The following is a 27,603-nucleotide window of genomic DNA, read 5'->3' as shown; positions in this document are numbered from 1 at the left end:
AATTGAAGAGCCCACCCACAGAGTAGGAGAAAATATTTGTTAGCTATACATCAGACAAAGAATTGATAACCAGAATTTACAGAGAGCTCAAAAAACTAAACTCTCCATCAATGAATAATAAAGAAGTGGACAACTGAACTAAACAGAACTTTTTCAAAGGAAGAAGTTCAAATGCCAAAAAAACACATGAGCAAAAATGCTCACCATCCTTGGCCAGAAAGGAAATGCAAATCAAAATCCACCTCACTCCTGTTAGAATAGCTATCATCAAGAACACCACCACCAACAAATGGTGGTGAAGATCTGGGGAAAATGGAACCCTCTTACACTGCTGGTGGGACTGTAAGCTAGTACACAGTAGAAAGATTTCCATTCTTTACAGGTCTGATAGCTTGTTTTTATTCTTTGGTAGCCCCCTCATATGCAATTTGGTGAACCAAGAACCTTTGTGCATCTGCATGTTGAATTTTGCAGCTGATAGCATGTTTTACATGAGCCAAGAATTCAGCCCATGGTTCATTGGCTTTTTGTTTTAGTTGCAAAACACTTTCAGTTGATTCTCTGCCAGAGTCAGGGAGGCTACTCCAAGCTCTCTTGGCATGCAGTCTTACCTGATCAAAATATTGGGGAGTGCCTTGCATCTGAAGAAGGGCATCAGCAAATGGGCCAACCCCCTGCAGTTGGTCCTCAGTTTAAGGCACCCCTACACCCATATTTCTTTGTGCCTATTCATCACATTCATCATAATATTTTTCTTTCCATATAAGGAAATCACCAGGGCTAAGGCAAGATTGGGCTAACTGCTTGTAGCTCCATGGTGTACAAATTTCTTGACTCAGATTTTCCAATAGAGTAAGAGTGTAGGGACCATTAGCCCTGTTCTCCCTGACTGAATCTCTAAATTTTCTAAGTACCTCAAGAGAAATGGACTCATGCCTTCCTTGTCCCTGAGGCCCCAGGATGACTGGAAGGGCCAGAGAGTTCTCTGAAGATGAAAGAGACAAAGGTGGAGGAGAAGGGTCATTATTCCCAACCTCCAGTAAGAGTTGCCTGAAAGTTGTTTCTAGGAAACTTCTTCATTTTCCTCTTTCCATTTTGTTTTTGCCTTAGGTATGGCACCAGTCTGAGGATCAACCTGAAATGGAGTCAATGATGGGTAAAGGGGCATAAGGTGGTACAGAATCCTCCATAGAGGAAAACTTAAATTTTACATGTTTTTGTGGGGGAGGCTTTTCCTCCTCCTTATTGTCCTTCTTATTATCCTTGTTATTATCTTCCTTATTGTTCTCTGGAAGACTTGATTGATGAGCCTCTTTAGAATGATCTGCTAGGGGTCCCAAGCAATAACAAATAGAGGACCACATGCCAAAAAAATGAATAGGAATGTTTTTCCCTCTTTGGTGAGCTCTTTTTACATTTTCTCCTATCTGCTTCCAGCTATCAGGATGCAAAGTTCCATGTTCAGGAAACCAAGGATTAAACAGGATAACTGTCTCTATAAAATCTTCAATTTGCCCCTGGGTGTAAGATATACCCTTATTTTTTAGCAAACATTGCAGTAGCTGTAAGAAATGCCTATGTTCTGAACTCAGTGAGTTCCCCATTCTGTCCCCCAACTTACGGTTTGTGACACCTTGGGTTGGGGCTCCACAGCGAGTCTGTCCCTCCTTGAATAATATTGCCAAGATGTTCAGAGCAGATCCAAGTCACGGCATCACTTGCCACAGTCCAGCTGCAGCGGGGGCTCCGACTGGCCTTGGGTGCTTGAGCAGTGAATAATGACACGAACTCAGGGTTGTGCTGGGCAGCAATGGCACAGTTTATTTTCTGAAGAGAGTATTTAAGCAGTGAGAAAAGCAGGAAGGAGTACATGGCAGTCCACAAGTTTCCCTTGACCTCTGTACTGGGATGGGTTGTTTTGACTACGAGCCCAAGTGTGGAACATCATGTTCTCAGGACCAGGTTTTCCCAGTCCCATACAGAGACAGAACAGGGTTGTTCAGCAACTATCCTTTTGGACTGTTGCAATCTCTCTTAAGGCTGTTGCACAAAAGCTACAGTGACTCCGCTCCTTTCCAAGAGGCTTTGGGGGTCCTGAGGGTTTCCCACAGTACACCACTGTGAAAAAGTATGGAGGCTTCTTAAAAAATTAAACATAGATCTGCCATATGTTCCAGCAATTCCAATCCTAGGTGTATACCCAAAGAAATGTGACACAAAGGCACCTGCACACCCATGTTTATTTCAGCAGTATTCACAATAGTCAAGCTATGGAAACAGCCAAGATGCCCCAATACTGACAGATGTATTAAGAAAATGTGGTATTCATGCACAATAGAATTTTATTCAGCCACAAAGAATGAAATTTTGTCATTGGCAAGTAAATGGATGGAACTGGAGAACATCATCTTAAGGAAAGTTAGCCAAGTTCAGAGGGCCAAAAATTGCATGTTCTCCCTCATATGTGGATTGTAGACCTAAAACAAATGCAGTAATATTATTGGACATGTGTCACATACTAAGGGGAGAGTGCACACAAGAGGAATAGGGAAAGGGAGGAAAACCTAAAACTTGAATGTGGTTGATGTGCACACTATAGAGGAGCAAATACAGTTATCTTAGACTGGCAGAGCCAGTATGGGAAGGGGACTGGGAAGTAGTGAAGAGGTCTGGTAGATATGAACCAATGTGCGTTGCAATATCCATGTACATTGAAGCAATGCTAGGGAATGTCTCTGCATAGCTATCTTTATCTGAAACTAGAAAAACACTATGTCTTTTTTACTATCTCTATGTTTTCTCTTCAACAAAATTTGATACAAAGGGTAGAAAAGGTCCTGCCTGGTAATACGGGGAGTGGAGGGTGGGTGGGGTGGGAAGGTGGCCCAAACAATGTATACACATGTGAGTAAATGTAAAAATGATAAGATAAACAAAGAATAAAAATAAATAAAACCTCAAACATTAAATGTGTCAGTGGTGTTTGTCAATGTATCAAATATTTTGGGATCAAAATCTTTCACAAAAACCTTAAAGCAACAGAGGTTATCATGAGGAGGGAATCAGTAACCAGTGTAAAGATCATTAGCGATGAATCAACATGGGTCGTAACACATGTGTACATGAAACCAATCAAGGAATATTTCTGTATAGCTATCCTTAACTCAAGTAGCAAAACGTTTGTCTTCCTTATTATGCTTGTGTCTTTTCTTCAACAGAATTAGTGATAAAGGCAGAATAGGACCTGCCTGGAACTGAGGGGGGAGAGGGAAAGAGAGGGTGCAGGGAGGGTGCTGGGGGGGGGGTCCAGGAGGAGAAATGACCCAAACAATGCATGCACATGTGAATAAATGAATAAAAAAATCTTTCACAGAACAATTTGTACATCATAAATTACATCTTTTCTCTCAGCAGTGTATAAATGGTTTCCTAAAGCAAATTCTACTTTTTCTCTTTCATATGTAGATTTTTTTAAAGTTGATCAGAAGATGTAATAACAATTATTAGAGGCTGGAAAGAGTAGGGTGCAAGGGAAATAATGAGAAGCTAGACAACTAGTATCCAAACACAATTAAATAGAAGTAATATGTTCTAGTGATCTATAGAACACAGGGGACTAAAGTTCATAGTAACCTATTATATACTTTATTAACAACTCTCTCCAAACACAAAATAATGATAGGAAGATGGAACTGTTAACTACCCAAATTTTACTGTATACACGTAATGAAATATCACAAAGTACCCAATGAATATGTACAACCATACATGTTAGTAACTTTTTATTGTTTTATGGAGCTGGAAATGTTAACTATCCCAATTTGATCATTACACATGCTATACTTCTGTGAAATTATCATAAGGTATATCATAAATTTGTACAATTAAAATGATTTTTTAAAGAAAGAGTTTTCTATTGTTACCAAAATTTCTTAACATTACCATTAGAAATAAAGAGAGTATTACTCTATTACATTTTTCCTCATGTATAGTTAAGTATGCTCCTTTGTGCTGAAATTCCATGAAAGTAATCACAGATTTTCTTAATCTTTGTCATGGAGTTTATTACTATAAAGTGAATATTTATCTTCTTCTTGGATGGAATAGGAACATCATTGCAATATTTATATTTGTTATGACTATGCATAAGTGTGCACAGATGATTTTGTAATTCTTTTTCTTTTTTTAACATTTTTGCATCAAATACTTATTGATCTTATACTTTTTCCCAGACAAATTCTAGACATTGCAAATATAATAGTGAATGAACAAGTTTACTTAAGAAAGAGAGAGGTGAGAGAAAGAGAATGCCCAAGTGAAGAAATATAGTGACCTATCAAGTAGAACCTCCTAGAATAGAGGTAGCTATTGAGTTCCACAGGAATGTTGGATGAAGAACAATATCGAGATAATCTTCCTCAAAGAAATAATGGCTAGAATGAAGCATAACAACAAAGGAGGGGAAGAAGGAGGAGAAGACAAAGGAAAATGATAAGGGAGCAGAGAAAGCATCTTATTTTCTAATGAAACTTAACGTAAGTTGCAAATTGAAAACTAACTCATCCTTGGTAGTTTGTGACTACCTGAATTACCTACTCCTAGTGAAACAGAATTTAAGGTATTTATAAGGAGGCAAGAGCATGTTTGACCATTTGACTGCAGTGTCTCAAATAAAGGCCTCTTATTTTAGAGTAAGATCTCTTTCAAAGACTACTAGAATTCTCATTTTCCCAAAGATTTTTATTCCAAATCATCTTTAGTGATAGTAAAAGACCAAAGGAATGCATTCTTCATGCTCTTGCTTAAATTTAAGCAAGCAACAACATAAATATGGTTGATTTGCTTCCTATCTGGTAGTAGAGTTAACTCAAATTACATTAAGATAGCAAAAATCCTTCCCCTCCATATTGACCTTATGAAAGTTCATGACCATCTTTTCCTTTCAAAGCATAGCAGGTATCAGTGACAATCAATCAGAGTTGAGTTAGATGGGATAGTACCTATATAAAAATATGTATATATATATATATATATACCTATATACATATATATATATGTATATAGTATTTGACATATGATGATTTTGATAGTTTTTTAGACAATGTAACCATGATTAGTTGTGTGTGGGACTTGGTGGGAAGGTAGTGATTACAGTTTACCATTTTGTTCTTTTCAACAATAATTACTTGTTTATTATTTCTATTCAGTATTTAAGTACCAACAAATGCATATAGATTTCTAAAATAAACTCGGAATGATTTTAACAAGTTGAAACATGATTTCATTTTTCTTTCACAGTAAGCTATAGATGCTAATGGTGGTTTTAAAGGATAAACTAATTTTCAAACAAAAATTATTTGTACAATGCATTTATAAACAGATTCATATTGTTCAAAGTCCAATCAGTATTTTTTTTTTAAAGGAAATGGGAACACTTGTGTTCTTTAAGGTCAGGAGCTGAATTTCGAATATTAGTTTGACCACTATCTGCAGGTCAAGAGACCCTGATCAAATACCATAATAAAACATTAATCTTTACTGAGTACATTAATTTATCCAACCATCTAGTTAGAACAGTCTTTTTAAAGAACAATGGGTAGAGCCTTGCCATCTTAATCCTCTTTATCTGAGTCAAGTTGTATAATTGTTTGTTTTATACCTTTGGCACAACAGTTTTATATGTTTAAGCTTTCAAAGATCATTGTAATGTTTCCTAAATCATGGTTAATCATCAAAGCTCTTTTGGCCAATATTTACATTTGTTAAAAGTTAAATGTGAAAACAATACTATGTGAACTTGAGTACAATATTTACTTTTTAGGTCTGTCCTTTTAACATTAGATGATGTCTACAGTAATTTAATCAGAGGATGAATAATTCTGGCCATTGTTGAGGTTTTGTATATAAGAAGTAAATGTAGCACTAACCAAAATAAGCATCTAGAGAAACATATTCCTGTTTCTGAGGAGACTGTAAGTACAACTTCTGCTGAACAAACTTACTTGAATTCTTAGATTCATTTTTTTCAACTCAACTGTTGCATCTTTAAAGGTTTAGTTATATAGTCACCTATATAAATGTGTCTATTTGTCATAGCTTATTCCTGTAGGATTTGATTTACTTTTTGTTCTCTTTTTGTACATTTCATATTTGTATTCTTTTTAATCATTGAATGATAAATTTATTTATTAATGTAAGGAGTGCTTAATGTGGAAACTTATTCTTTCTGATTCTCCCTTGTGAGGAGCCCTAGGCCAGTCCTCTAACATCATATGCACTGCCATTATTGATAAGCTACGTTGAGTAGTTAAATGCCATCTAAATCAACTGCTATCAAACTAACCATTGTTCATAACATTGGTAAGGCTGGGGGAATAGTGGTACATGCCTGTAATCACATCTACTCAGGAGGTGGAATCTTAAAATAACTTTTAAAAGTAACATTATTATACTTCACAGGCTGCCAATGTATTTCTTCACATTGTCAGCAGCTCAAAACGAAGTTTTGATCACATTACGAGTCTCTTTGAGGGTGTCCCCAAGTGGTTTCTTACAGAAGTTGGCTTAAGGTCTTGCTAAAGAACTATAATGAGAACATAATTTTTGAACCGCCTAGTTTTAAATATAGGCTCACATGCTTTCTACATACTGATTGGATCTTGCTTTGCCAATCTGCAATGTGGGGAACGCAGTGCTAACTACTTACTAGGGTTGTTATGAGACTGAAGGAGATGATAGCAACAATAACTATGTACATCCAATGTTTACTAGAGGCCTGACATGTTAAAAACTTTACTTTTCTTATCATACCGAATGCTTATAACACCAAGAAATGCAGTCTTGCTAGCTCTATTTTATAAAAAAGAAAACTTTCAATGAAGTGAATTCATTTACAAGTGTCACATGTTGAGTACGCTAACACACAGCGAACCCTTTGTGGATGTTAGTGAGATTATCTTAGAGCCTGGAATCTAGATTTTTGAGAAATTTGTCTTGTTGTGAACATTCCTGATCCCATGATGTTAACTTGGGAGTTGGAATGTCCTAACTCAAATCATAGGTTAAGTGCCCTCATGCTACAGTAATAAATTGATTAATGGAGCCAGTATAGGTTATAAAATTGGAAGTTCCTGAAAAGTTTGATCAGAACTTCCTGACATGAATGTTAAAACACTGCTAGTTAGTTAGTTTTTATATACTAGCTTGTTCTTTCCTAAAATTTCATTCTGAAGACAAGGTTTAATTAAAACGCACTTTAAGAGACACCATTACTAAATAAATACACTAAATAAGTGGTCAAACCATTAGATCAGATATTCATATTTAGACTTTAAGACTTCTAGTCTGGCTTTGTTATAGAGAAGGATCAAGACTAAGTGCTCTGCATGCATTATGGGTAAATGGTCTTCACTGAAATGTTACCAGTCACAGTGAACTCACACTTTATCAAATAAACTCATTTTAATTTAACAATGTACACCTTAGAAATTCTTCACTCCATACAATTAAGTTTTGTCTGCATGTGACCTCCAAATATTGCTTCAAACATGCAGCAGTTTCTTAATAAATAACTATTGAATGGCATCAGACATAATAAAAAATTATTTGATTTAAATCACCCTCCCCAACACATCCCTTCAAATATATATCAGTGTTCTCTCAAGGCTTTTCACAAGCTTAACATCTGAAGATTCCCAATGTTATTATTGGTGATTACAACACAGAAGTAACTTTAGATGTTTGGAGTCTAATATCAAATATTACCTGTAGTTAAAAAGAAGCAACAATTACAACCACATGATCAGAAAGACAGAGTCCTATTGAAATTTTCCTTTGAAAAAGGAAAGTTTATAAATTGAGATTTTAATCAAAATGTAAAAACTCTAAAGAGCTAGAATCTACTCAGCTATTATGAGAGATTAGATCTAATAGGATTATAAATTGGGCTATTTTTAATCTAAAAAATTTCATGCACTTTATGACAAGCACATTTTATCACTAGTCTATTTTGCTCTTGGCTTGTATTGCTTTACAACTAAAAAAAGCCTAACAATTTTGAGGAGAAATTATGTGAAAGACTGATCATCTAGATAGTTACAGTAATTCAGTCCACTTGAAGTTGTTGTTATTTAAGATGTGGGTTACTATTTCTCACTTGTAATATAAGAGGGTTGAATTAGAAAACCCCTTGTATCTTTTTCAAATAATGATACTGATTTTCCTTTTTAAAAGATATCAAACCATATAATATACAGCTGATTTATAATTTTCAGGGCCTGCTTAAGTATTTTTAATGACATATCTCAGCAGAAAATTAGAAAAGCAATAACTTTCCTAAAATTATATTCACATATCACTCTAATTATGGTAGCATTTTGACAAGATGACAGCAGCTTTTAAATCCATATAATGACTTTAGATGAATAAATAATTACAAGGTGGCTATTATAAATGATATTTTTAAACAATAGGATAACTTGAGTGCACATTATATTGAGGTTGGATCTAGAGGTGTCAAATACCCATGCAACCCTCACTCCCATTTTGACTCTCAAAACAGGATGGCAAAAATCCTAAACATAATGCATAACAAGAATATGATGTTTTGCCTGACAGTTGGATGTTGTTTTCACCAATTAAGATTCCTTCAATAAGTCTCAAAAACTCAAGCAGGAAGTGTTCTTATACAAAAGGAATCAGACTTTGTGCTGACAGCCACATGCCCCAGGATATTGCCCAAACTCACTCAATTCTCTACTTTGTATGCAAGCAAAATTCTCACATAATATGACTATTATGAAAGTGTAATGGATTAACCCATGGCACCAATTATTCTTTTGTTTCAGGCCAGTCCAAAATGTGGTTGCTGTTAACAGTGGTGAGTTTGATATCTGCACTTGGAACTACACATGGTTTCCTGGGAAAAATAGCACCTGAAAGCCCTGAAGCCAACATGAATATTGTAAGTTCCTGGCAGAGAAGAGGGAGATGTATAAAACTAAGAAATGTTACTACGATTAGACCTATAGTAGGCTTAAACTTCTGAGTGACTAATTAAAAATAATTAACAATACCCACTAATTAGATGCATTTTAAAAGTAAACAAAAGAGTCTGGTGTGGAACATTTAGCAATGCGGTCTAATGACAGGAAGTTGCACATGTTTGTGCCCTGACAGCCTAGTGGTCTTTTGTGTCTGCGAAATTTGGTTTTTTGCATGGCATAAGAGCTCACAGCAGACTGTGCATCTTCCTCACCTGGCCTCGCCCTGTTGGTGCTGTTTGAAATGTCTGTTAGCTATGCCACCCTAAGAATTCTAAATGAGAAGAAACTTAACAAAGTTGATAGTCATGGGAATAATTTGAAACTACAGAGAAAGAAAAGTAAAGCAAAACATTATGAGATTTCAGGATATAGTGAAAGCATTAGAGGGCTGGTTTTCCCACATGTGATAAGAGGTGAGAAGTGGTTAAACTGATCTGGTGGAAATCAAAAGCATATTGCTGAAGCTCAGTTCAGTGACAGCTATTCTATAAGGAAACAAGCATTCACAGCTCTGATACAGGGTAAAATCAACAAGCAGCTGAAGAAAGTTCTGAGGAAAATAGTAAAAATGAAACCACAGACCTTTGGCTATAACTGATGTTAATTTAAGAACAATCATAAAGGAAAAACTGAATCTCAGTTGCATGAACTGAGAGAGGAATGAACTTATGAGAGGAATCCATTCACAAATGGATGGATTATTCCCTGGAGTAGAACCATATAGAATGGCAGCCATATGTCTTAGATTGACCCACAGCCTGCCTGTCTGAAAACAGATTGAAATTTAGTATTGACAAAGAAAACAAAATAATTGTTCAGGCAATTGTGTTGTCATAGAACTTAGATAAAGAACTGAACAATTCCATTATGTGATGTAAAGAGTGGTGTGCCTGGCACTTTTTTGAATTAGGAAAAATTATTTTACATACTGCAAGTATTTACAGAAAGTTGATGATAGGAAGAACTATGCCTGTGCCACAGTTTCTGAATTGTGACCAGAGGGAGTAGAAGCCAAAGTGAAAGCAGCCACAAGGATATCTGGGAATAGATGCTCCTGAAGAAGACAGATTCAACATTCTGCATCTATGCACCAAAGTGATGGAAATCTTTAGATTAGAACCCAGCTGTATGAGTATTTACAAAATGTAATGATGGGTAATACATTCAATGTCACAGTCATGGTTGGGGAATCAGTTGCAGCATGACTTATCACTCAGACAGTGTCTGTTTTGAAGTTGTCCAAGTATGCAGCTTCTATAGTTCAGATTCCTAGAGCAGAAAAGTCACTCTTGAAGGCCCTCAGATCTAGAAGTGATGCCTATGGTCTCATTTATCATGCTTCACTTGCAAGCCAGAGAATTCCAAGCACAAATGCATGATTTCTAGTATGCTGGCACCCAAAACTGTTTTCAGTATAAACTAGAATACTTTCGGTGAGGTTTCCAGCGCTGCAATGGGAGTTGAGAACAAAGCCACATTAGAGGCCAGGTTGAGAACCTAGAGGACAGACGACCGGAAAAATAAGTAGAAAGCAAATTCATGGCAGTGAATGGAGACTCATGATCTCTTTGGGGATTCCTTGCTTCAAACATACTCTGAAAACTGCAAAATAGAAGAGGATGAAATTGATGGAAAGAAAGCAGAATGTCAAAATTAACATTAAAGCTGAAGAAGAGGAAGAAGGAAAAAGGGTCCTGGTAGTGGAAGAAGAAAAGAAGGAGAAGGAAAAGGATAAGAAGAAATACTTTTAAAAAGAATCATGCACCAGCACAGCAATTCCTAGCCCAGAGAAAAAGAACAACAACAAAAAAAGATGGACACAATGAGAACTAATGGGAGGGAAACAATTCTTTCACTTGGACCCATCATGCTTAAGATTCAGTGGGCAGTATACCAGAAATGCTCTGTAAAACAACCAAAGGGAGCTTGAATGAAACAGTAATTAATCATTTCCATTTTTACAAGGTCAATTCTGTTAGCCTTATTATTGTCGTTATTTCTTATAGTGTTTGATACACAAATAAAACTATTTTCTTTGTAAAAATATCAATGAAAACTTAAAATTTTGGGTTTACCTTATCAGAGTCAGATGATTAACTACTGGGGATATCCAAGTGAAGAATATGACGTTGTGACTGAAGATGGTTACATCCTTGGGATCTACAGAATTCCTTATGGAAGGAAAAATTCAGAGAATATAGGTATAACCTTCTTCTCTTCCTTCATTTTCCCCTTTCCTTTCTTGCCTCTTCCCTTCCCCTTTCCCTTCTCACATCCCTCTCCCTTTCCTTCTTTTTGTTCTCCTTTCATTTCTTCTTAATGATTTCATAATAGTTGCTAATTCTCAAAATGCAGCAACTAAGTAGTATTTCCAATCTTCATGGAAATCACTATCTGTCAATCGGAGAGATAAATAAACAAATGATTACAAAATGTGATGTCACTATTATGCACAGGCTATTAAACTGGATGCTCTATTAAAGGCACCTAGCCCAGCTAAGGAAAGTTGCTCTTCTATGTAGTAACTGAATTAAGCCCTAGGGGACCAAGAAGAGTTAGCTAGGGTGTGATGCATAGGGAAAGATGGGGAGGCAATTTAAGGTCAATTTCTCAAACAGATAAAGGCCATATTATGCTATTAAATTTTTACCTTTTTCTCATTGTAGGAAAAACTATGAAGTAAAAACAGAATAAAAATTTAAAAGATTACCTAAAACTTTACTACTCATACTCTACCTATGTTAACATAGTGCTGAATTCTCTTAGGATACAATTTAATAGCTTCATTGAGGTATAATTAGCATACAAAACATTGCCCATTTTTAAAGAGAAAAATTTGATGAATTTTGGTGCCTGAGAAGAGAAAATTAGGATAAATAAGATACTCAAGTTTAGTCAACTTAATTCAGTAAATGTTTGTAATTCTAGTGACATGTTTATATTAGAATAAGGAATAAGTTTATAAAGTTTTAAAACATTTTTCTTCTTTAGGCAGAAGACCCGTGGTGTTTTTACAGCACGGATTGCTTGCATCAGCCACAAACTGGATTGCAAATCTGCCCAACAACAGCCTGGCCTTCATTCTGGCAGATGCTGGTTACGACGTGTGGCTGGGGAACAGCAGGGGAAACACCTGGTCCAGGAGAAATTTGTACTTTTCACCAGACTCAGTTGAATTCTGGGCTTTCAGGTAAAGAAAGGGATAATAAAAAGTGGGGAGCTAAAAATAAACATTGAGCTTTAAAAGATAGATATGTAGACAATCTCCCTTTTCAATCTAGTCCTATCTTAAAACAAATTAAACTTCAAGTTAGAGGTAAAGAAAGTTATCTTTATTTATTCCAATCCCTTCTTGTATTATTCATATACCTCATTTCAAGAATAATTTTTCCTTCAACTTTTCTGTGATCTCAGTACCCACTATGAGGCGATCCTTGCATATGGTTTTCCAAATGGAATGAACAATGTGGCTGAAGCAAGGAAATTCACCATCCCTATAAAATTCTAAAGAAAGCACCCATATGGTTCAGGCAGATGTTAAAACCCAGTTGGGGATGGAAGAACAGCATCCTGTATTATTACCAAAAAACAAAACTCAGATACCATGGACAGATTATAAAGGTTTGCTATCACTGAACTTCTGTGTCTTTTTCCTGGAAATTATTGATGGAGACAGAGAACAGAGGGATATTTGACCTCTGATTGTTGGGTCTCAAAAGTACTCTGAATGTTTCTAGGTGCTAGGAAATTCATATGTCTTAGTGTAGTGAGGAAGGGGAAAGTGACATAAGAGGAGTTTAAGGATGCTGACAAAAGCCGGATCAGGCAGTGGTAAGGGCATTGGAACTCATTCTAAGTGCGATGAGAAGCCACTGAAAAAAGTTAAACAGAGGACTTTTCATTTTCAAAATATCATTCTGGATGATTTGTGAAGAATAAAATAGAGAGAGGTAGGATTCACATTAAATTGTACTGGAATGTGGGATGTAAATGCTTGTTAAAGCTGATATTTGATTTCAGGGATGAAAATAATTATCACCTATAACTAACGTTTTTTTGTTTGTTTTAGCAGTATTGGAGTTTGAACTCAGTTTTGCACTTGCTAGCCAGGTGCTCTACAGCTTAAGGCATGCTCCCAGCTCTATTTTACTGTACTTACTTTTCAGATAAGATTTCATGTTTTTGTCCAGGACTGGCCTTAGACCCTGATCCTCCTACCTGTGGCCTCCTATGTAGCCGAAAGCCTGGAATGTGCCACCATGCCCAGTGTGTTGTTTGAAATTGTATCTAACTTTTTGCTCATGGTTGACCTGGAACCAAGATCCTCCTAATCTCTGTCTACTAACTAGCTGGTATTACAGGTGTAAACCACCATGCCCAGCCATTCATTGCTAAAGGCTTATAAGAATCAATGTTTATAAAATCTAGTTTTCTATTTTTCAAATAAAAATTGTGCATTAGCTATAAATATGAGTGAATTTTAGAAACTATAGCAAGAAAATGTATTCAGTTTTGTTTCCTTTTTCATGCAGTTTTGATGAAATGGCTAAATATGACCTTCCAGCCACAGTCGAATTCATTGTAAGGAAGACTGGACAGGAGGAGATAAGCTATGTTGGTCATTCTCAGGGAACCACTATCGGTAAGCAAAGGCACTGGGACAAGGCAGTTTAGATCACTTCCCAGTAGTTAGGGCAGCATAACCAAATTAGCTATTTTTTCCATTCATTATAAAATGTAATGCCTTTAACAATTCTGTGATATAAGTATAGTTATACACATTATAGAGATGGGTAAATGAAATAGTGGAGATAAATAATTTTTGCAAGGTAATATGGGTATTTCCAATAGATTAATAGGGTGACTCAGATACCACCTCAGGGAATCTGACTCTTAAATCTGTACCTTACAATTCAGGGCTGAATTTTTGGCCATTCAACCATATTTATGAAAAATGGACTTAAGACATGTCTAAAGAAAACAATAATAAGGTAGGCACTGGTGGCCTATCATCTTAGCTACTTATGAGGCTGATATCGGGAGGATTGTGGATCAAGGCCAGTTTAGGCAAAAAGTTTGAGAGATTCCACATCAACAAAAAAAGCTAGATAGACACATTTTTACTTATTAAAATATATTTATTTAAAACATATTTTGTTTATTTTTATAGCTATATTTTTCATATAGATATATTTTTCAATAAAAAAAGATGAGGCACACCTGCCATTCCAGTGATGGTGGGAAGCGTAAAATACAAGGGTCATGATTAAGGTAGCCAAACAAAAAGCGAGACCCTGTCTCCAGAATAACCTGAGCAAAGCGCTGGAAGTGTGGTTCAAGTGATGGAGTGCATGCCTGGCAAGTATGAAGTCCTGAGTCAAACCCCAGTAGCCCCAAATTTTAAATAAAAATATGACAACAAATAAAATAGATTAAAATCTCTAGCTTTGTTCCACATACATTCTAATGGAAGATGGAGAAAACAATGATTAAAAAGTAGAATACAAAATGTACTAAAGAATAGTAATGCTGGCTGGGTGCCAGTGGCTCACATCTGTAATCCTATCTACTCAGGAAGCAAAGATCAGGAGGATTATGGTTCAAAGCCAGGCCAGGCAAATAGTTTACAAAACCTACTACTCTAAGAATGGGCAGAGGGAGGGATAAAGGAGAATGATAGTGGGGATGAATTTAACCAAAATACATTGTAAGAACTTTTGTAAATGTCACAAGTTACCCCCAGTACAAAAATAATATGATAATAAAAAATAAAAATATAAAGAAGAAAGGACTAGGAGTTAATAATAATAATGGTGACAGTGGGATAAGGAAAGACAGAGAATTTGTTGTTCTGGAAGCCAAAGAGGGACAGTGTTTTAAGAAAAATATGGTTAACTGTGGAAAAGGCTATTAATAAGCTAAGTGAAATGAAGACTAAAGACAAAACTTTAGAATTAGTCTAGTAGGTATAGGGAACTTGTGTTAGAGTAAAACGACTCCACTTTGGTGGAGTAGTTGAAATGAAAGGTATAATCAAGTGAGTTCTAGAGAGCATGAGAGATGAGCTAAAATCCCAGCATTGGAGAAGTGGAGGAGAGGATCTGAGCTGTAAGGCAGGAAATAGGGTGAAAGTAGGAGGGTAAAATGGAAGAGGATACAGGAGAAATTGTGGCACATTTTTATTCTCACAATCACTTTAAGTTGATAACCTTCCTTCATTTCACAATTCTAAGTCAAGAGAAGTGTAGAACTGCCTAATGCCCATGTCATTGTCATGTCAGGTTCTTAAGAAAATGAGGATAACCACTTAGGATGTTTCTTAGAGGAAAACTTTTAGAGAAAAGGGCAAATAAGACTGTCAGGAGGGAAAGGAAGGGCTGCAAAGTAGTTCCACAAAGGCCTCAGTTGACCCTATACAATATGGCTCTTTTCAGAGTCTTCCTAGTCAGGCTGGGGGCTTGTCTTTTGACCTTTTTCTTGACCCATCATTAGATGCAGGATGCATCAGGAAGAGAGTATATATCTTTGGTAGAAGCAGTTCCTTTTTTAGCAGGAGCAATAACAGAGAGGGCTCACACCATAGGGCCTTTGACCACAATCTTCCCTGCAACTGGTGTTGAGTCCCTGCCTCAGACTCAAAGAGCAATTTGAGGAACACAGTATTAATGACACCTGGTCAACACTGACTCAAAATCCTTTCTTAAAAAGTGGAAAATGTTCTAGGTTATTCAAATTTAATTCTTCAGCTCCCAAACTGTACAAAACTATTAGCATTTTTAATGGAAACCTATATAAACCTAAGACAAACTCTTTGACTCTTTTAATGGCATGTATTTAATATAGTTTAACATTTTTTGATGACCTAATATTATGAAATTGTTGCATTGAGGTGTAGTGCAAAAGTTTCCTTAGGACCTGTTAAGGTGAGTAGAACTGCTTGTCCTGATACCAAATAACCACAATCTACTATTCTTTTGACTTATTGAATTTTGAACATTTCAATTTTTTTACTAGTGAACATTTTAAAATTGTTATCAGTATGCTTATAAATATCCGTGCTAGCAGAAGTGTTGATTTCACAACTTGTTTCAGATTCCACCTTTAGTAAGTCCCAGATATTGTTGTAAAAACAAAACATACCCCCACCACACACACACATGCCCCTTCTTCTCTGGTTTCTTTTTCTATTTCAGGTTTTATTGCCTTTTCTACCATTCCTACACTGGCAAAAAGAGTCAAAACTTTTTATGCATTAGCTCCAGTTGCCACTGTGAAGTATACAACAAGCCTTTTAAAAAAAGTTTCATATATTCCTACATCTCTCTTTAAGGTATGTGGTTCTCTTTAGTTAACTGAATCTGAGGTACCCAATTGCCCATGGATTTCAACATGATGGAAAGAAAACAAATTAAACTGAACAAACACATCTATAACCCAAACTGGAACTGTACATGTTTATATACTTTTTCCATAGCACTAACAATGTTTGAATCCTCTCTAGCCTATGAGATCCCTGTTTACTTCTTTATTATTGATTAGCTTTGTGTGAGTTACTAAGACCCATGAGTAGTTTTGCTCCGTCATTGATGTTTCACTGCCTAAGTACTGTACACAATTGTGTCAAGATGATAATTCCACTCTTGGAGCAGGGAATGGTTAAAAGCAAAGGAAAATAGTCAAATAAGAAGTCCAACCAACCAGGGCCAGGGGAACTGAGAAGAGAAAAAGGAACGGATCAGCTGAGAAAGGGGAAAAAAAAAACAATCAACAGGTGAGGAAAACACTTAGAGATCCCTAATTAAATACTCATGACTTTCCTAAGAGTTCTATTTCTACCAGCATCTTCATCTTTAAATGGATATTCATATGGCAGTGGTATGAATTTCAATAAACCATAAATAGTAATTGCCTTATTGTGTAGGCACACTTGGTAGTGAATTAGTAATCTTTACTTTTCCAATGCTTAATTCATTACTTTTCCCACCAATAAAACCAGCACACACACACACACACACACACACACACACACACACACACACAGAGTTCCTTTAGTAGAACAGTTTCACCTCAGGTTATAAAGTGTAATAATACCATATCTTACTATGGCTTTACAACATTCAGTTCCTTTTACTCTGTGTTAATGTGTATGTTTAAAGTCAAGGAGACTTTCCCTAAAGTTACACTACATTTTATGAGCGTTTTATTCAAAATCTAAAATGTAATGACTCCACTTGTATTTACTGATGCATTGATTCAGAACCTATTTCCTACCATACTCAGATTTTCTAACAGCAAGGGAGGAAGTGATTTTAAAAGAAAAAAGTATTCAGATCTTACATCAGAGGTTTGTGTTAGGATACTAGGAATACTCTAATTCAAATTAGCATTTAATTACTCTTAATTAGATGCTGACTGTTAACTTAGTTTCTCATGTATAAAATGAATTAAAAGTGTCTGCCTTCCTCAAAATAATTGAGACAAAGCTCTAAAGGTTTTGTAGAAAATATGGCTCAGAACCACTCTTTCTCCTTCCTGATCTGCTCAAAATTTATTGCTAAAATTGCACCTGTTGGAATGTAACTATAACAATCTTCCATATTGTTTCTAGATTGTTATTCATTGTGCCTTCTACTTCCCCTCAACAGCCAGTACAGTTCGCAATGTAATAATAGGTACCCAGTATTTGTAGTGTTTTCTAATACACAACTTCATTCTGGAAACTAATTGAGAGAATTAGAAATTTCCAAAACAGCATATCAGAAATAGGAAAACATCAGCTTAATCACATCTGTATAAGTAGATTCAAAACTCAGTGAGTCTTTTTTTTTTTTTGCCGCTTGATTATTGCAATGATCTAATGATGCTTTCATTTTCAGACTATATTCGGTGACAAAATGTTCCTCCCACACAACTACTTTTATCAATTTCTTGGCGCTGAAGTGTGCTCCCGTGAGCTGATGGATCGCCTGTGCAGCAATGCCTTATTCATCATGTGTGGATTCGACAGTAAGAACTTTAACACGGTTTGTATAATTGATATTTCTATTCTGAGTATTTTTAGGAATCTTTGATTTTTTCATCATCACTTAAGATGGTACTTTATAAGAACTCAGAATAACTTCAGAATTTTGCCCATGATATCCTGATAAATCATGAGGCACTGCTCCATTCCAATTTTGTTTGCTGCTCCCTTTCATCACTTTGATTTCCTCTAAAATAAATAAATAGCATGCATAAAAAGCAAAACAAACTCAATACTCACTTATGACCACCTAAATAATTTGCATGGCCTTTAAATTCTGAGAAGGAAGAAAGTGAATCATATATTTGAGCAGGCTTTTCTGTAGGGAAAATGTCTAGGCATTGAGTAAATGTTCTGATAAATATTTCAGTGCTTCTAGTTATTCCTATAAATTTTTTAAAATATATTTTACAGCAACTATTTATGTAAAACCTTGCTCTTATTCTTGATCTGCATTTTTATTTATTTTGCATTGCATTGGCATTTTAAAACTTATGTGAGAAAGTATAGTTAAATGCATAGAATTGGGTCAACCTGCATTTAAATCACCGTTGGAACTGACTTAAACTTCTATTTCTTGGTTTCCTCATCCACAAAATTTATTATTATTGTGAAGCTCAAATTAGCTAACATATGTAAGATATACAGTACAAAACATATGGCACATAATATCACATAAGTGTTGATATTACTGTTATACATAGTCAGCTATCTTATTAGAAATTGTTTGGCTTATATTTTTAAACACCTAAGAAAATCAAGTTCATTGATAAGGTAGTATAATTCTACAAATCATTGTAGTCATTGGGAACACAGTGGTGAAAAACGACAGGTATGGCTCCTGGTTTATGCAGATCAAAGAGATTCAGTTGTCATGTTTAATTCTGGGCATCATCTCTATGGATATATACATACATGTGTATATATCAGAGAAATATCTGTTGCAAAACAGAGATGCAACAAAGACGCTCTTGTCTTCTGCATGATACTTATGAAGAAAGTCTTCAGTCCCCTCTGAATATAGTCACTTTATTTGTCTTTGTACACAGTCTAAGATCCAGTATGATCTGGCCTATGAAATCTGGGGAGGGAACCTCAGTTTGCTAACATTGGTTTAAATAGGTGGATTAGGACCCTTATAGAGTAGCACAATTGAAAATATATGTGATGAACACATATATTATGAACACACATATATATGTATATATAATATATATACTATACCTTAGGTAGTATACATACTATCATATATATTAAAGATCTGCAAAGCAAGAGGCCTGTGTATTAATATTTAATTTACTACACTCTCACACTGGGTAGAGAAGAATAAAAAATGGTGGGAGTTTAGATTCAGAGACTGTAGATTAAAGTCTCTGGTTTACACTATGACTATGTCTCAGATATTGGACATTGCTTTAAACTTCTTTCAATCTCAATTTACACTTTGAGAGATGGAGATAATGAGCTCCCTTCATTTAGTGGCTACAGGTGATACACCACAATGTCATTCATATCCTTTCAGTGAAAGCCGCCCTGAAACACTTTACCTGAATCAGAAAGCTTAGGTCTTCCTGTTTTGTTTTGTTTTTCAGAAACTGAATATGTGAATGTGTTTGTGTGTTTGATTTTTAGAGTCGCTTCGATGTGTATCTAGCACATAATCCAGCAGGAACTTCCGTTCAAGATATCCTCCACTGGGCCCAGGTATCAATACTCCAGACTATTAAATCTTATTTGATAGGTCTGAATCCTTGCATTTTATCTAAAGTATACTCTTAAAACATTATGTTCCTGGCTGGTAAGTTTTCTGGTATATGGCTACCATATGAAAATACTATCAATCCATATAAATGAAAATCTTATGAAAACAGGTGCTTTAGGTAGCAGAGAAATGAATTATTTTTATGACTGGCTGTGATAGAAAAATATATAAGCAAGCAAACTGCATTTAAGTTGCACAAATACCTTAACTAACAATTGATAATTCTTTTGGAATAGGAAAATGATTTTAATAATTAAGTTAAAAATAAACTACTTGGAAATGTTTGAATTTTATTTTTCACATAGTAAGGATGATTATCTTTCTGTGTTTTTAACCTCTCAACAACAGGCTGGTAGGTCTGGGAAATTTCAAGCTTTTGATTGGGGAAGCCCATATCTGAACAATTTGCACTATAATCAGGTAAGCATCTTAAAATTGAAATTATTCACATTTTGAAAGGCAAAGTGTATAAAAAGTTAAGCAAGAAATTGTTATATCAGTGTATCTATTTCTCAGAGAAATTTTGATATCTCTCATTGTCTCACATGTCTATGCACTCATGCTCCATTGGCTGTAGTTCATTCAACCCATCCTCAAAGTAGAGCACTCCCACATGTGAGAAGCTTTGCAGAACTCAGCAACACCCTCATTGCACCAGTGGAACCCAGTTCTCCAGCACACGGATCTCTCCATTCTGAAGTACACCGAATGATGTAATGAACTAATCATTCTAACCATAGGTGAAATATAGCAGGAATCTCTGGTTTTCTTAGTCAATACTCTCTCCTTTTTTGATAGCCAGAGGACTAATTTCATAGGTACAGATGTCCACATAGAAGAAAAGAACAGTATGCTAGTAGGTGAAGTCTGGACATAGGTTTTAAAATGCAGAGGCCATGTGGCCTAGGCAGACACATTGAATAGTCCTCATGCTTACTGTCATACAGAAAATCCAGACTTTGGAATTCATATTATCAGTAGTAAACATAAGTTTGTGCAATAACTTCTGCATTTTTCTACCCAGGCTTAGGGTGTTATTGACTGGATTTAGTAGGATAATATCTAAAACCTTTTACTTAGCTCAGCATAAACTCTCAGTGTATCACCTGCTAATTTTAAATAAGAGAAATATCCTACATTATTTTGTAACTTTCTCTTCTTCTTTTTTTCTCAATTTTTCCCTCAAGTAGTAGGTGAACAATTCTACTAATTTTATTCTGTTTCCATGATTCCAAAATTTAGAAGGAATTTATATGTTTGCACAATAATATGCTATTTAGAGGAGCTCCCCTTCCCCTTTATTTCACATGTATTATGTCTTTAAAGAGGTTTTCAGAACACTATCAGATCAAACTTTGTTGAAATCACATTTTCTCTGCCCATAACCTTGTTAAACCCCAGAAGCACATGCTTGGTTTGAATGAACCTCTCTACTGTACTCTAATGCTGTAAACCAGAAGACTTCACCTTAGAAGGTCAAGCAAGATCTGGAACACCTAATCCCCGAGTCCACCCTCCTTCCATCCAAGTCAGTATCACTTCAGATCTGAAGTGATATTGAAGTAGTGCTACCTAGCTATCCTTATGTCAACCAGCAAAACCCTTGTTCCTTCCTATTATGGCTTATACTCTCTCTACAACAAAATTAGAAATAAGGGCAAAATAGTTTCTGCTGGGTATTGAGGGGGTGGGGGGGGAGGGAGGGGGCGGAGTGGGTGGTAAGGGAGGGGGTGGGGGCAGGGGGGAGAAATGACCCAAGCTTTGTATGCACAAATGAATAATAAAATAAAATAATAAATTAATTTAAAAAAAAAGTAGTGCTACCAATTTAAGAGCCAATTTAGCATATAGGAAACTTTGAACAATGGAGTATAAGCAAAAGAAAATGGATTTACAATTATATGTAATCCTCACACTTCCCTTTTTTCTTTAATATCTAGGCCTATCTAATAGAAAGTATTATAGCAGTAGGCATATTGTATATGATAAAATGTTTTGTTATGGCAAGTTAGCTCTTTTACAAGATGAGAATAGAGAATCTTTTAATATATTGAATTAGTATTATTGAATGTCTGACCTAAAAGAAAAACTAACAAAATTCTCTCTAGAGTGTGAGAAAAATTAGAGGTGATTCACATGTTCTTCCTGCTTTTCAAATCTCCATAAAATCTATGAGTTAATGGTGATTTTCTAGAAATGGAAAATGCCACTAATGATACATTTAGAAGAACTGAAGTTATATTTAGTAAAAGTACGTAATTATTCAAAAATATAACTGCATAGCTGCTTAACAGAACCAGTTAAGGACCTACTAACTGACCACACTGGGAAGTCAATACAAAGTCAAATTAAATCACTCAGGACATTTTTAATATATCATTCTTCAGAGTAGTAGAGACAGTCTACAATGGTTAGAATCTACTGAAATCTCCTTGGTTCTATCTGAGCTTAAATCTAATTTTTATTATTTTTTTCTTTTTGGTAGTGCTGGGATTTGAACTCAGGGCCTCACACTTGCTAGGCAGGCACTCTTACTGCTTAAGCCACTCCACCAGCTCACCTAATTTTTTAATTGATAAGAATTGTCATGTAAACTCTTGCGATTAAGATCATGGTTTAGAATCAGCAGCATCAGCATTAGCTATGAATGCAGAAACTCAGGCTCTTCCCCCACATCTACTGAATTAGCTTTCATTTTAACCACATCCCCTGGTGATTCACAGTTTCACTAAAGTTTGAGAAGCACTGAACCAAAACACATTGCATTCATTTTGCTTTGCAGGTAAAGGTCACTTGGAACAATCATCCTTGGAATTTTTAAAAACTTTTTAGCATATTATAGTTGTACTGGGAGTATATTGTGACATATACAAAATTGCTTAAAATACATCTTAGATTCATCCCCTCCATCTTTCTCCTTTATTCTCCCTCCCCCGCTTCTTAGAATAGCTTCAACAGCTTTCATTGTTCCATTTTCACACATGAATGCATAGTAGTACTTGTAAATATTTGCCCTCCTTCACCCTTTCCTTATGCCTTCCCCTCTCCCACTGGTACAAACCTCCAGACAGGACATGTTTTACCTTTCTGTTTTTCATTTTTTTAAAAAAGAGTTTTGTCTAACTGAGATATATTATATGCACAAATGTAAATATCACAATGTACTCCCTGTAACTATTATATGCTAATAAAATTAAAAAGTCATTTTTGTTTGTTTATGATGGTTATACAGGGAGTTTCATTGAGATATATATATTATATATATATTTAAAAAATGAAGTCACTTAATGCTTCACAATCATGCAAATAATAAATACTGGGTTTAAAGTATGTTCATCTAAACTCTGCTTCTTTCTCTTTTTTCTTGTGTTTTTTAGAGCACACCTCCCTACTACAATGTGACAGCCATGGATGTGCCAATTGCAGTGTGGAATGGTGGCCAAGATTCGTTGGCTGACCCCAAAGATGTTAACATGTTACTTCCCAAACTGACTAATCTCATTTACCATAAGGAAGTTCTTCCTTACAATCACTTGGACTTTATCTGGGCAATGAATGCCCCACAAGAAGTTTATGATGAAATTGTTTCTATGCTGGCAGAAAAAAATATGTAGCTTCAGATTTTAAAAATTAGCTGCTTATTTTTCCAAAATACTTTCTACTCTCATATTCAGTTTTCTGCAATGTTTAAAATGAAATGTTTCTTTCTATAATTTTGACTTTAGAAATATATTAGCATCAAAAATTTCCCATTTCTATTTTGATTTTTTATTTATTTTTTTACTCGCATGTAATAGTTGTAAAGGGGAGAATACATTGTGGTATTTTCATATGCGCTTGCAAAATATCTTAATTACATTTACCCCCTCCTTCATCTTCTTCTACCCTGTCTTAGAGAAATTACAAAAAAATTTTCATTGTTCTATTTTTTTACAAATGCATCCACCATATTCACTGTCCTATTCTCTCTGCTCAGCCTACCCCCACTGGTAACCACCCCTGAACAGGATCTATTTTACTTTCCTGTCCTTTATCTTTTAAGGATATGATAATTGTCCAAGGAAGTTTTGATATTTCAGACATGTATATATCATGCTTTAATATACACCAAACATCAGTGCCCCCAAGATCATAAAACAAACACTTCTGAGCATAAAGGCACAGAGAGGTTCAGATACAATAATAGTAAGAGATCTCAACATTCCACACTCATCACCAAACAGAACATCCAGACAAAAAATTAACAAAGATATCCTAGAACTAAACAATACCATGGGTGAAATGGACTTAACAGACATGTATAGAGTATTCCATCCCACAACAACAGATTATAAGTATTTAAATTTAAAGAAATTCAACTTTTCATTTGGAAATTTATCTAGAATCACTTGAGAGAATGAATTCCTCGGGATATGAAATTTCTCTTTGGATCTTCTCAAAATTTTCTTCTAGACTCAATTTAAATTAGGGGCCATCAATACTGGGCTGGTGTTGAATGTTGATTTTTATTATATATGCTTCCTCCTGAGTAAATTGCTTTCAATTTCCATTGACAATTGTTACTATCATGAAACTCAATCTCTCCACCTGCATGGTGGAGGTGTCACTTGCTCTTTTGCTTCTTAATCCCTTGAGAAGACAAAATGAGATACAAACTATATTGAGCATAGGTTGGGAGGCAAGAGAAAACTCCAACCTTGATTCAGAAAGTTGGGAAGTAAGCAGTGTGCTCTACCATTACTGTCATCATTCTGCCTTCATTTCCTTGGACCTCAACCACAAAATAGTCACTTAACTAATTCAAACTGTTTTTGAAATCACTGCTGCTGTCCTAGTAAGCAGAGGATCCAGAAACATCTCCACTGATATATATAAACCAGAACACACAACCAAACTTCCAAAAATTCCAGAAAACACAGTCTTACCTCAGAGATTTTATTAACACACTCAATATTGTGACCTCATATTTAGGCATTTAAGCTTTTTGATTCTTATGATAGGGTAGCATACAAAATACAAATGAGATAAGGAAAGTGTCCCCCCCAGTGTAATGTACAGAACATAGAAAGTATTCGCAAAAATCCATTAAGTTTTATTATGTTGTCACCTTTGCTAGGAAAGGTGCTTTAAACTCTCTCCTTTATGTTTAAGCTGGAAAACAAAATTTGCCAAGAGATTATTTAGGGACCTTTAATATTTCAGTGAACATTGTTGTCAGCTTCCACTAAAGTGGCATGCAGATCTCAGTGACTAGTTAGTGACAAATATTTGTAATTGCATAACCAATTAAGGACTCAGACGTTTCTTGTGCTTTTCCACCCAACCTCCTTTTTCTTTTGGACTGTATTCACCAAATATGGGCAGTTTGGCTTTGCTCTTAGAACACAAGTAAATGCCATTTTATTTGCTGGCACAGAAGTTCTGCTAAAATCTCTTATTTGTTAATCTGAATGGTGAACACATCAGTTTATTTCCATCTGCCTTCCATAATCATCCCTTGTGTAACTTACAAGCACACAAAGATTAATAATTTCAACCCTAAAATCATCATTCCCACTTTTCAGAGCTGATAGATGACAAGCAAATGAAGTTCTTCCAGGCACCAAGATTTTGTAGTCAGCTTCATACACTAATTCTCCTTTTTAGTAGAAAGCTTTAACTATTTTCAATGTTAGAAAGGGTAGTTTAATAAACCCTTACATTCATTAATCATTTTCAGGTATTATCATAGGTGAAATAGCCAATGATATTTCACCTGTACCACTAAACAACCCCCTCGGCCCATAATAATATGAAACAAACCTAAAACATAACGTAGTTAATCCATGCATATTTCAGTATGGATTTCTAAAATATAAGCTCTCTTTTTTGACATAATACAACAATATCATATCCAAAACTTCCCTAATATTAAACTTTCAGTCATTTTTCAAATACTCAATTGCCTCATAAATATCAGTATTCTTAAATTGGAACACAAGTAAGGTCCATATCTTCTATTGATTGGTTTGTCTGTTGTCTCTTTTAGATATATAGCTCTCTTTTCTCTTTCTCTATTTCTCTCCCACCCCCCTACATTTTTGTTGTTGTTTTGAAGAAATTATACCTTTCATGTTGTAGTTTCATATCATTGAGATTTGCTGATTGTCATCCTTTATAGTCACCTATCATTCTCTTCTTGGAACTCAAGAGTTTCTTAGCTTCAACATTCTTAACATTTTAGACCACACAATTTTTTCTTGTGTGGCTGTTCTGGGTAGTGGGTATTGTGGGATGGTTAGCCGCACCTCTGAACTCTACCTTCAAAAATGCCAGTTAGCACTCACATATGATCAACAAGTATGTCCCCTAACATTGCCCATATGGCTTGAGGGACAAAATTGCCCAGTCTTCCCAGTTAAGAACCACACAGTTGTTGTTTTTTTTAAATTTCTTCATAAGGAGGCTAACAAAAACTAGCTGGCTGTTTTTTAGGTTTTAAGAATCTATTGCTTTATAATACCCAGATTCAATAGTTCATTAGGAGTTAGAAAATGGTGACATAGAGTGGTGAATATAGCTAAGAATAGTTATTAATAGCTAATTAGTATTTTATGTTTCAAAGTTGCCAGCAGAGTAAATTTCAAATATTTTCATCATAAAATAAGTGTTTGAGAGAAAAGTAAGTTAACTAGCTTGACTTAAATATTTCAATATTGTATTCCTTCACTTGATCTAACACATTTTCAAAAAGAAGATAAGGATCCACTTGTCACAATAAATATTTCTGGACCATATTTCTCCCCTCAGCAGGCGTCTACATCTCTTATTCAAAATACTCTTGCTGCTGTATAAGCTTGATGTGAATAGTTCTGTTATATTGACAAATTAAACATTTCTAGAGCTATCCAAGGGTGGAAATGAGAACGATGCTGAAAATTTTATGACATAATATGCAACACACTGCTGGATAGCTGAGTTCCTAGGTGTTATATGAAGACAAATCTTAACTATAATCTGTACCAGTTTATCCTGAGAAGAAACAAGGAAGGAGACAGATGACATAATCAGAGAAAAAACTCTGCTTCCAATGTTAGTATAGAAGTTGTCTTTAATCGTTTTTTATTGTATTTCAGTATCTGCTTTATTTGGAATTGTGGTTTGTTACAACTATTTGCTTTCTCTTCTCTGAGTGGTACTGAGAATTTGTAACCATTGTAACCATTATAATGGCCCTGTGCCTAATGGTGACAGCAATGACATTCCAGACTACAGCCACGACATATACTGATCAAAGCACAGATGTCAGGTATTGCTAATACAGTGCTGACTGTCTTTTTCTTTATTTTATTTTTTCATCTACTGTCACATATTATTATATCACATATTAGTTTATTCAGCAGTAAAAGACTTTGGAAGACAAAATTTAGTTTAAGTGAACAAGTCCTTCAAATTATATACACAGGTCCAGAAATATATGTCATTAATAAGGAAATATGCATTGTGTAATATCAGAGCTACTGCAAATCTAGCAGTGTTTTGTTTTTTATGAATATAAAATTTAACTTTAATAAAATTAATTTCATAAGTGGCCAGATAGGGAAATGCAACCAATAGTTCTGTGACAAAAAAAAAAAAAAAACTTAGTTATTTAAAGTGGCATTTTCCTCTCTATAATCTATTTTAACCAGAAAATTTTGTAAGAACTATGCAGTTACCTACATTCACCACTAGAGGGTAAGGTAGATTAAGAGACTAATTTTTCTCCGTCCAGGAGCACTTAGTCTATTTAATCA

At 35.2% G+C, this 27,603-nt stretch overlaps 1 protein-coding gene and 1 pseudogene across 2 annotated transcripts in view; both read left to right on the top strand.

The window, feature by feature from the left end:
* Nucleotides 1-23,503, top strand: part of LOC109701759 (gastric triacylglycerol lipase-like) — a 142,799-nt gene extending 119,296 nt beyond the window's left edge. The window contains exons 1-10 of one of the 2 annotated variants that reach the window (XM_074078830.1): nt 4,641-5,972; nt 8,847-8,962; nt 11,128-11,245; nt 12,036-12,234; nt 13,577-13,686; nt 16,238-16,374; nt 17,921-18,067; nt 19,699-19,770; nt 20,177-20,248; nt 23,206-23,503. In XM_074078830.1, the coding sequence (XP_073934931.1) occupies nt 8,858-8,962; nt 11,128-11,245; nt 12,036-12,234; nt 13,577-13,686; nt 16,238-16,374; nt 17,921-18,067; nt 19,699-19,770; nt 20,177-20,248; nt 23,206-23,442 (1,197 nt within the window). In that variant the 5' untranslated portion in view covers nt 4,641-5,972; nt 8,847-8,857 and the 3' untranslated portion in view covers nt 23,443-23,503. Of the gene's footprint in view, nt 1-4,640; nt 5,973-8,846; nt 8,963-11,127; nt 11,246-12,035; nt 12,235-13,576; nt 13,687-16,237; nt 16,375-17,920; nt 18,068-19,698; nt 19,771-20,176; nt 20,249-23,205 lie in introns of those variants that run through there. The other variant, XM_074078829.1, reaches the window with a different exon arrangement.
* Nucleotides 9,086-10,703, top strand: LOC109701756 (nucleolar protein 58-like; annotated as a pseudogene).
* Nucleotides 23,504-27,603: the final 4,100 nt, after the last annotated feature.

Source organism: Castor canadensis, chromosome 7 (assembly GCF_047511655.1).
Source record: "Castor canadensis chromosome 7, mCasCan1.hap1v2, whole genome shotgun sequence".
Classification (NCBI taxonomy): Eukaryota; Metazoa; Chordata; class Mammalia; order Rodentia; family Castoridae; genus Castor; species Castor canadensis.
Note: the sequence above shows the minus strand (reverse complement) of the source record. Positions and strands in the feature narration are given on the sequence as shown.